The sequence below is a fragment of the Pholcus phalangioides genome, unplaced genomic scaffold, assembly GCF_987345545.1.
Source record: "Pholcus phalangioides strain wild (caught in Gottingen) unplaced genomic scaffold, Ppha-v1.0 ptg000012l_1, whole genome shotgun sequence".
Lineage (NCBI taxonomy): Eukaryota > Metazoa > Arthropoda > Arachnida > Araneae > Pholcidae > Pholcus > Pholcus phalangioides.
The window spans coordinates 3,096,150-3,108,154 of NW_028301605.1; the positions used below are offsets into that span (position 1 = coordinate 3,096,150).

Consider the following 12,005-nt stretch of genomic DNA (forward strand, 5'->3'; position numbering starts at 1 on the left):
AAAGATGCCAACAGCAGCAAAAATTTAATGGCTTGTGATGATGTTGCCTCTCGATGTAGTGGTAATACAGGGCGACAAATAATTTGGTGAAAGGGTTTTTTTTTAAACTGTTTTTATCCAAATTTCAGGTGCTGAAAACAAATATGACATTAGTTTTGCACATCAGCTCTTGTTTGTGAGATTATGTATTGTATATGTTCAGTATTGTTATTTATATGTTAACACATCTAATTAAGCTCATGGTATAAGCATCAAATTTAAAAAAGTTTCTTCAAAATTTTTTTTAATGAATTGAAAAAAAAACACAGCAACACTCATGTAAATCCACAATAGCTTAATTTAAAATTAGAAATGAGGAGAATCAAATGAAAACCAAAGGAAACATTCTGTTCTACTCCGAAACCTTCTTTAGTTTGAAATTCTTGAGTGAATTTTGTTTACACTGTCTCTTTGCAGATTCTAACAGTAATTTGCCATCATATGAGTATCCCATCTGCCCTGGTATAGGTTCTCCATTGTCTTTATGTATTGAAGTCGTTCATCTTGTTTTTCACTAGTATTGCCAAGATTCTCACGGAAATGGCTGTGCAAGTAACGAATGAAAGAGATCTTCGCTTTTCGCTCTGAATTCAAGAAATGAGGATTGTTTATGAGCTTTTTGATTTGAGGACCATTAAAAATTCCAGCTGTAAGTTTTTCTGTACATACTCTAGGGATTTTTTGTCTTATGTATGCAAAGCAAGGGCTATCCTAATCAAGAGCTTTCATAAACTGTTTAATTAACCCTATCTTTATATGCAGCAGAGGCAAGATGATTGTCTCGTCTAACTAAGGGTTCGCGAATGACATTTCTTTCTCCAATAACCATGTTCTCTCTTAAGAGTAGGGCACTCTTTTCTTATCCAGGCTTATGGTTTGGCTCTGCTATCTCTTAAGCTATCAAGAAGCAAGGATATTTCATGTAGCCTTCTTGCTGAACAAGGAGAAAGTTAACCCTTTTTACATCCACACAAATTATCCATTGATGTTTGTGTGAAACCTAATCTTCTCCATGACCAAAGCTCTGGTTATATTCACAATACAAAAATAACAGTCATCAAAGTGGCTTATGGGTTCCCTCTAAACCATAGTTTCCCAACCTTTTTTTCCCCACACATCGCCCCCCCCCCCTTCTTCAGAAATTTTTTTCTCCCATTGCCCCCAATGCAATCTAACCCATAGGATCCTATGTTAAACCCGTAGCTTCTACTGCTCCCCTGGATCATTCCATTGCCCTCCAGGGGGCGTTAACACCCACATTGGGAACCGCTGCCCTAAACCATGGGAACAATAATTTTTAGACTCCTTCCCATTAGTTCACTGTCTTAGGTGTCCTTCACAAGTTTTACACACAATATATGTGTCCAAACTTAATCTTGGTCACCAAGTCCAATGCCAAAGTAATCAAGGTAAGTTTTTTTAACAAAATAAGGTATGGCTTTCCTGTTCTATTTTTGAGGTGTACTCGCCACATATGTAACAAAATAAAACAGGATGATTAACATAACTTCTTCACAGGGTTGAAGCTGTGGTTGCATTTTTTACTAAATTAGAAAGAAAATCTTAGAATGCACTAGTAGTTATTTTTGCAAAAATGCATACAGGAGGTATGAAATGAGTGGACATCCATCCATCAATCATTAACAGTTTGCCAAAGCTTTTTTTCTTTTGCTTTTTTGCTAAAGGAATTTTTTATCTTCTAGCTTGAGCCCTGCTTCTTCAACTGTATGCCATTTATTCTTTTCATCAACATTCAAAACGAAGAACTATTTCCAGCACAACTCATTCGAAGGTAAATTGCCCATGGCAATAGACCGGAATTGTGCATGTTTTAAAAGAAAACGAGTAACTTTATAAGTTGTGTTAGATTTAACACTAGGTTATGCCAACAAATATGGCTTCATATAATCTGCTGACAAAAGTACAGAGAAGGAAGAAAAAAAGCAGGACCCAATCCCCACGTAAAAAACACAACTTAACTCCAACTCGATAGTTGTGTAGTCAAATATTGCATAATTCAGCTAAGCTGAATCTCAAAAAATAGAGTTGATAGGGAAAAACTGTTTTTATGTTTGAAACCAGCAAATATAGTCCAAATCAGTTTTAAAAAATTCCAGGCACCAAAATTTTTTTTTTTTTTGTAGAGCTGCGTAATCACTTTACACCAACATTTTCTTTTGGTATGGTAGCATTATGTACATCTAGGTTTCACTGCATTTTATGCAGAACTTGAAATACCAGATCATCTGATCTGTTCCTTAATCACCCCCCCCCCCCAAGATCTGTTTTTTCCTTGCTATCTTTTACTCTTTCCCTTGCTCACTGTTGTTCTACTCAATTTCTGCATACTTTTAGTAAAGAAATTTTCTTCAAAGCCGAAACTGTCACATCCTTTACCTATTCAGAAAAAATCACAGGTCATATATCTGGTTTACCCTGTTACCCATGAGAAAAATTTTAAACTATCTTATAGGATAGGATTAACTACATATCATTAACCATTGCCATCCAATTTACAAATGTTTCCAACCTAATAGTGTCACACATGAACAGAAAATGTAATTGATCCGAAAAGGTATTTATGATGCTGTACAAATACAAGGCCACAACAGGCAAAATGCCCAATCAGGTGGCTGATAAAAAGATGCCCATAACAAATACGGATGTCATATAGTTCCAAAACACAGCAACCCAATTAAAAATGCAATTACAAAAACTAACTATATATACATGATAAATTATACAATGCCCATAACAAATATTCATGGTTTATCTCATTCTAAGTATGGATAGCTTCTTGATTTATCCCAATATGTTAATTGCATTTCTTTTCAAAGGTTCAATCATGTTAAGAGTTAACTACTTCCAGGGGGTAGCTGTTCCATTTATCAACAACCTTATTCGAGAAAAATTTCCTGCGAGACAACACAACCTGCAATTATTCCTTTCCAAATGATACTGGTGTCCCCTTGTCAAAGCAGTTGATTGATGGTGTATTAATAATTCATGATCTCTATCTCAGTGAAAATTTTGAACACTTCAATCATATCTTCCTCCGACACCTATGTTCATCCAACATATTCAAAAAATGAAGTCTTTCTTCATAACTGTAGAGTATAAATATTATAAAGTACTGATGTACAAATATTATTTAATATATATATAAAGCATAGCTGCCAACTTTTGTAAATGAAAATTAGGGAGATTTTTGCGCAGACCCGTATTTTATACTAAAACCATGATAAAAATACAAATTGCCCTAATAAATACAAAAGGGATTTTACACACATGGAGGTTAAACCCTTGGGAATAAAATCCCTAAGCAAAAAACAAGTGAAACTACGGGTCAAAACTTCAATGGTAATCTAAAAAAAATATATAGTGTTCAATCAGAAACGATGTAAACAAACATTCTGTTTGAATGACCCCAAAATCATCGGAAGATGAAGGAAAAAGTCAATTTTTGAAGAGCAGTGACTTTTTGTGACACTTGCTTGATGTTCACATGGGTGATGGCAGACTTTCCACCATGACAAATGTTTATGTTCATAACACAACTTGTACAAAAAGAAAAAGTCTGCCCTTTTCTGGATCGTTTGATGAAAGGAAATTCATCGGGGAATAGGCATTTCGAAAGAGGAAAAAAAAAAGGCATAAGACTTTTTGCCCCACAAGAATTGTGGGTTCCCCCTTAGGAATTGTTTTCAGAAGCAGAGATTCTTTGTAAGTAAAGTAGGGAATTTTTAGGGACAATTAGGAATTTTTTGTGACTTTTGTAAAAATTCGGGAGATTCAAGAACTTTTCAGGAGGTTGAGAGATGAAGCTAAAATTCGGGAGACTTGGCAGCTATGATATAAAGATTAATAACTATCAACTGTTAATGCATTTGAAAAAAAAAAAAACCCACACAAGATTTTTTCCCAACTCATATCTATAAGGAAGTGGCAGTGAACAGGTTGGCCACCGACTGCATACAGGGGTGGCTTTTATATTGTGTTTATGGAGCCCATTCCGGGAAGAACTGGCTGTGAAGATAAGTTCATCGCAGAATAGAGATTGCCATCTACCAAAGTTTCACAGTATTTATTATCAATTAATATCACTAATTTATTTTCTATTAATGAAAATTAATATTTGATTATATAGTCTCTGAATGATGGAGCTCGCGTGTAAAAAATATTTTACTAATTGTTAATGAAAAATAATGATGCTCATAAATGTTTTCATTTCTGGCTTTTACCAGTTCGTTTGGGTAAAAACCTAGGATTTGCCAGTCTTCTGGCTTTTATTGTGACTTAACCCTTTCGAACCAGAGCCTTTTTTGGAATTTTTAAGATGTTTTTGCATTTTTGATACTAAAAAAAAACATTGAAAACATAAATTATATGTCGTCAAATCTTTATTTTTCTTCAATTTCCTTTTTTTTTGTGAAGCAATTATTCACTTCATTCAAATTTTTTCATCCAAGATGATGCAGGGTATATTCACCTTAACATATAATTTTTCCCAGAATTTTATTGCTAAATTTTATGTAATATATCACACTTTTCCCGGAAGCACTATCTACTGGAAGCATTTTCAAAATCCCCTAAAAGTTCAACTTTAGTGCTGCCCTCCGATGAAAGCCCCCAAAGTTGATACTTCTAACTCAAAACTTAAACAATTCTTTAAGCCCGGGCTCGACTCCCCGAGGTAAAAAAAAAATTATACAGTGAGAAAAAGCAACCCACACATTTGTGCATGTCGGGTCTGAAAGGGATATGTACATGCAGATCGTAGAAGACGACTAGATATGCAGGACTTGTGTGCAAGACTAAAAAGTAATAAAAAATACAATTAAGGTCTATACCAGGGCTTGACAAATCGGGGAAATATTTAAGCGCCAGCAAAAAATTTCATAAGTACCAAGCATTTCTTCCCCAGACAAAACTGATATAAAATAGCGTGTTCTTTGACTTTTATGGGACTTGGGAACATCTTTTCCTGCTAGTAGACAGGCTGTAATTAACTTTTATGGTCCTGAGACTTCAATTCAGTTATTAAACATTAGGTGGCAATTTAAATTTTTTAGTCATCAAAGCGACCTGACACCTGGGATTTGTCTAGCCCTGGTTTATACACACAAAATCAGTCATGGCTCATCCCTGCCTCATATTTGTTTAAATCCACATGAGACAGATATGCGCAAATAGACCTTTAGGATATGCTTTAATACAAAATTTTGGGAAAAAAATTGCAGAGATAGAAAATATAGGTTATTAAACAAAAGCACTAACAGTAGATTTCTTGGCATCTTGTTCACTAGTTACCGAAGTTTTCCTCTTTCTACCAGTCTGTTTCCTTGCAGAAAGCGCATCTTTCACCTGAACCTGAGATGAAAGATATATTCAATGCAAAATATTGAAATTATGGTAATATACTATTAAACCTTGCTACAATAAATCTTTATACACTGATACTGCACATAACAATATTCAAAAAAAAAAAATTGTGAAAACGTCATTAATCTATCATTGAGTTCCTCTCAAAATGATGCCTTGTATAAATGGCCTATTGCTATATAGAACTGCAAATTTTTCGCAACACCCTATGTGAAATTATTCTTTTTTGCTCAGTCGAAAGTATGATATGTGGTGAAATAATGACTTCCAGACTGAGGTATTTGCGAGGCAAATCTATTAGTGAATTTACAGTGAGAAGAAACAAAAAATGATAAGTATCATTTCTGCAACAGACTGAAGCCCTGTCCATGGGTAAAATCATAAAAAATGAAAATTTCTTTCATCATGCGATATTGTACCAGCGAATGCAATGTAGTAAAAGTGCGTGAGATCCATAGAAATGCTAAATAAATTTTTAAATGTACGACAACAATCTTTCTGAAAACTGTACCTTTGAATGGGTATATGTATTGGAGAAAAGCAGATATCACCATAGAACTTGCATTTCCCTCAACATTAATGCTTTCATAAGAAGACTTCATTTCAGCATTTTTACAATCATATTAGTTAAACATCTCTATATTGGCCAAAATGACCAATATGTCGTTCTAGACAGAACTTCATTTCACTACTAAACTAAAGATCTTAAAGAATTTATTTTTAGGAATTTTAAGAGCCTAACAAGATGAGAAAAGTCATGAAAGTTCAACAACCTGAGATAAAAAGTTTTGATGTCATTGCATGTCAAAGTAGCTCTGAGGTCAAAATGACATGGAGCTGAAGACAAACATTCACAGGTACAAAACACTTCCTAGCAGGAAACTAGCCGTGATCTTGCAAGGGCTTCATGGTGTATGTTAATCTCTTCTGGGCAATCTATAATCGTTACACAAACAAGAGTTGCAGGACTTCTGCGATAGGTCATACAACTCCACTTACAGCCAGAGATTCTTGAGCTATGGATCACAATACAAACTTCATTCACACAGGCTTCCGAAATAGATCATCCAAATCCACTAACAGCCAGGGGTTCTTGAGCTATGAGTCATGACTCACAGGGTCTTCCGATAAGGGTAGTATGAATCTATTCACAGTCTGGGATTCTTGAGCTATGGTCATGATCCAAACTTGATCTGCAGGAGGTTTTCCTGAAAAAGTTCACAAATCCACTTACAGTTAGGGGATTCTTGAGCTACGGGTCATGACCCAAACTGTTTTCAAAGGGGCGTATCCATTTATAGGCAGGAAATCTTGAGCTATGGATTATGACACAAATTTGAATTGCACTGGCTTTTCAGATGGGTTGTATAAGTCCACTTACAGCCAGGGATTCTTGAGCTATGGGTTGCAATTCAAACTTGGTTCACAAGGTCTTTTGAGAAGGGTCGTACAAATTCATTTACAGTCAGGGATTCTTGAGCCATGGGTCATGACTCCAACTTGATTTGCAGAAGCTTTCTGAATGACATTCAAATTCTTCTCGACAACATCCGAATGACTTTCTTCTATCGCCAAACACCACACAGGTTTTTGAAATTACTTCATTCACATCTTAACCCCTCCTTGGACAAACAGGGGCGTTTTACCTGGAGATAGTCTGAAGTCACTAAAAGCTCTAGCTCCAGAGATGGTCTACACATATATACACCACTGCAATAGGTTCCTAAGGGCGTGTTTCATAATAAAGCATACATTAGAATAATTAATATATTGTAAGTAGCTATGCTACCACATAAGGTGGGGGGGGGGGGCTCCTTAATTTTTCTTCCTTTTAAACTGAGCTGAAGGAAAAACTGTGGAACTATCTGATATTCCTCAATTCAAGATGAGATTCTCTGTCTTCAAAAATTTCTTCAATTGCTTATTTATGTTTATTGATATAAACCATCTGCTGTATTCTTTTCATAACAGATAAAAAAAACAAATTTTCATAACAGTTTAAAAAAATTCTTTTATATACACTCATGTCCATAAATTGAGGATAATGCCAGCTCCGGCAAATAAAGGTTCAGAAACAAAACATAAAGCCCATTTATTAAACAAAAGATAAAGAACAAAAACGATGGTGTATGTATGATACCATTCATAAAAACTATGATTTTTGATCCCTGGAGCAATTGTAAAAAATATCTCCTTTACAAAAACTTACTATTACATGGTTGGTATGATGGTTAATACGTTGTATGTCTCCCATGTGATGAAATACAGTCCGTACAACGCCTAGGCATGCTGAGTATCAAATTATCAATCTGATCTTGGCAGGGTTGTTTGGTTTAAACCACGTTGGTTTAAACCATGGTTTAAACCTTGGTTTTAACCAAGTGGTTTTTTTTAAAAAAACACTTCGGTTTTTTTCAAAAAATCAAATAAAAGTTGCCTAAATATCATTTTTTTTCCTTGAAAAATATCATATTGGTTCATTATTAGCCAAAATGTTTCATTTTTACCACATTTTATATCCTTGGGGTACATTCTGATGGTATATCTTTAAATGACATAAGATTTTATAAGTGGTTTTTTTCAAAAAGTCTCATAAAAGTGGCCAGAATATATATATATTTTTCATATGAAGTATCTTAGTCATTTAAAGTTATATATAAAAGCCAAAATTTCTCATTCCTACAACATTTTCTAACCTTTGGCTACATTCTGATGCTCTCTCTATCTTAAGCAAATTCATGAATAAGGATTGCATCACACATCTAAATGTAGTGGTGTATTATCTCACATGGTTTCTTTTTCCCTTCACAAAGTCCATGCTAGGGGCAGGTGGTCCTATAATCTAATAAAGATCCTTAAAGGACAAAGACTAGTGTACTAGTAGTTACATTACCTCACATACATTTTCATTCCCATAAGAAGTAGCACATCTCCTACTGTATATCTCCCAGTCTTAATATTCGATAGTTGTTTTTTTATACTTTCACACACACACTGTTAAGCACAGTTAATCAAGGTTCTACTGTATAGTAGTAACAGATTTATGAAAAATAATCAGCTATATGTATATACGGGGTGATTATAATTTAAGATTTGATTCCAAAACTATACAATAAGTACTGATCAGAATGACTTGAAAATTTTCATGGATACTCCTGAAGCAATGGAAGTTTCTTTCGCAAAAGAAAAAAGTGCAAAATGTGCAAGTAGATGATGCTGTACTTGGCCAGCAGTATAAATCTATTTTGTGCAACCACATCATTTCGGCACTTCCATCACTAGCATCAGTGTGTGGATAGAACTTCTATCAAGATGCACATTGCAATACCAGCAAAGCAGCTGCTGAAGACCCATTTTGACAGGTTGCACCTTAACCCTTGCGACTTCTGGCTGTGGGGGTACCTCAATGTTATAAACAGTGGTCAGATTGCAAACTTTTGGTGAATTGCAATCTCCAGCACATCCCCTATATAATAGAAGTTCCTTAGGAATATTAACAGGGGGGGGGCGTGTTTGGTTTAATAAAGCTGAATTGCAAGCACATCCACATTATGACCATGGCATACTCCGATTCTGTTGTCGAACAAGAATTTTTGTGCTTTCAACCTCATAGCCAGAACACGCGGTGGACAACATATTTAACATTTCTTAAGTAAGTTGTTATTTGTTCAATCACTTCGTTTTTTGTGATGTTTCCATTAATTATGAAATCGTGAAATGCTATAATTAAGGTATCATTCTGCCATGACTAGCTATCGTTTCCATCTGCGAGCAAATATCCCACATGTTGGATGATGTGTCATTAATTTTACATTTTTAAGTATTTTTTCCCCTTTATCAAATAAAATTGAATTTTTTCAGGAATATTCATGTCAATTTTCAAGTCATTCTGACAATTGTTCTTTTTTTACAGTGTTTTGAAATCAGAACCTTAGTTATAATCACCCTGTATATCGTAACTCATTGCTAATCAATCTGCATTATTTATGCTTCATTAAATACATTATATTCACCTAATTTTTATTACTTTTTGCAAAATAGCTTCAGGTATTAGCAAATTAATTAGGTATACTGAAAGTAACTGGAGAAAAACCTTTATATATATGATTAATAATAACATTAAAAGAGTTTTCAAACACACAATAATCCAATGAGTTAAGCAAAAAATAATTAAATTTGAAAAGGTGGTTTTTGTTAAAATGTAATAAATATTTATTGATTCATTTGCATGGGAATAGTATTAATTACATTAATAAACATTTTATTTTAGTTAATTATTGGAAGTTTGAATGATTTTTCAGAAATTTCATTGTTTTTAATGTTAATACCATTTAAAACAAAAAAACCGGTTTAAATCAAAAAAACCTGGTTTTTTTACCAACCCTGGATCTTGGGGAAGATCACTCCACTCAGCAAGCAATGCTCTCCGAAGTTCCGGTACACAAGTAGGAGGTGGTTGACGGGCTGCAACTCGTCAGCCAAGCATGTCCCATGCTCTATCGGATTCAAGTCAGGTGAGAATGCTGGCCATTCCATACGGGTTATATCCTCCGATTCAAGGCATTCATTTACGATGTTTGCTCGGTAAGGACGGGCGTTGTCATCCATAAACACAAATTCTGCACTCATGGCACCCCTAAACAAACGTACATGTTGTTCCAGAACGATGTCCCGATAAATTTGGGCTTTCATGGTTCCGGGTTGAACATGCAGATCTGTTCTGATCTTGGGGAAGATCACTCCACTCAGCAAGCAATGCTCTCCGAAGTTCCGGTACACAAGTAGGAGGTGGTTGACGGGCTGCAACTCGTCAGCCAAGCATGTCCCATGCTCTATCGGATTCAAGTCAGGTGAGAATGCTGGCCATTCCATACGGGTTATATCCTCCGATTCAAGGCATTCATTTACGATGTTTGCTCGGTAAGGACGGGCGTTGTCATCCATAAACACAAATTCTGCACTCATGGCACCCCTAAACAAACGTACATGTTGTTCCAGAACGATGTCCCGATAAATTTGGGCTTTCATGGTTCCGGGTTGAACATGCAGATCTGTTCTGGAACCCAGTATAATTCCACCCCAAACGAGCAATGCTGCACCACTGTAACAGTGTCGTTCAATGATGTTGTATTGGGGTAACGGGTACCTGGGGTTCTCCATATGAAAGTCTGACGTGAATCAGACTGCAAGCTAAACCTGGACTCATCGGAAAATATCACACAAGCCCACTGTGACGATGTCCACATTGCATGTTCTCTACTCCAGGCTAATTGCTGCCGACAGTGAGTTGCCGTGAGCGGAACACACCTGACAGGCCTGCGAGCATGTAGACCAATATCTCCCAAACGTCTGTATACGGTTTGCCTTGAAACTGTGGTATCCGTGGCTGCAGATAGCTGACGAGACAGGTTGGATACTGTGCTCCGTCTGCTTCTTTTGGCAGTTACTGCCAAATACCGGTCTTCATTCGGCGTTGTAACTCGGGGGCGACCTGTACTGTAACGTCTACTGACATTTCCGTTATCTTGGAATCGTTGCCAAAGCCTAGAGATGACACTTTGGGCAATTCCAAGTTCCTCGGATACTTCCATCTGAGTACGCCGACATTCCAGGTGGCAGATAATTCTACCACGTAAAAAATCATCCACATGCGCCCTCTGTGTGATAACTATTCGCTTATGGCACTGAGCGCCTTACAGAACTCTTGTGAACAATTTCACTTCTTTGCCACCATTCCTTATATACCCCCCCCCTTACACTCTCGTCATTGTGACGTACTATCTGCATCATCTGGTGGCTTCCTGAAATTTGCATATCATTCTTGCAGATGTGTGTGATAATTCTACAGGTGAAATTTTTACTTCAGATTTCGATTTTCGTGTGATTCCGAATTATCTTTAATTCATGGACATGAGTGTATATGCCAAAAATAATACTGATTTCCATTATTTTTAAATTATCTAAATACTCACTGACATTTAAAACCTTATTGATATCCTTATTATGCATAGAATATAGCTAGCAATGATAATACTAAATAATCCTTAAATTTAACAGTGTGGAATGCACACGGTGCTTAAGAAAAGTTACTATAACTTATTCTAAGTGAAAAAGTAAGAATGGGAACATTGACAATAAGTTTTTGACTGTGTTAATAGTGAATAAGTTTCTAAGGTCAAAAACCTAATTCTGATACCATATCATACCTATTTTGAATAAATAGCTCTATTTCGCTTAATAAATTAAACACACGGGTAATCAGTAGTTTAGATAAAATTAACTATAAAATTATATATTATCTGCTCTAGACCATCTGCTGAAAAATTCAAAATTGCAAATTGTAATTAATATTTTGTTTTAATAATAATAAATTAGTGTTTAAAAATAGAATGTAATACACAAAAAAGTAAGTCACTCATCATGTTATCAACTTACTGTGTTCAAAATATTGTCCAAAAGCATCTGTTTAGGTTTTGACGTTTTAAATCAGTTTTTCATGCTCGCCATATGAAAAACCCAACCCTGATTCACACCTCGAAGTTGGGAACCACAGATACCAACTTCAGCCGACCACCACTATGACG

General features: G+C 35.5%; 1 protein-coding gene across 11 annotated transcripts in view; it reads right to left on the reverse strand.

Annotated features, from left to right (window-relative positions):
- Window positions 1-12,005, reverse strand: part of LOC149079152 (uncharacterized) — a 62,775-nt gene that overhangs the window by 25,879 nt on the left and 24,891 nt on the right. For all 11 annotated transcript variants that reach the window (XM_089240040.1, XM_089240032.1, XM_089240038.1 and 8 more), the window contains exon 6: window positions 5,317-5,409. In XM_089240040.1, the coding sequence (XP_089096166.1) occupies window positions 5,317-5,409 (93 nt within the window). The remainder of the gene's footprint in view (window positions 1-5,316; window positions 5,410-12,005) is intronic.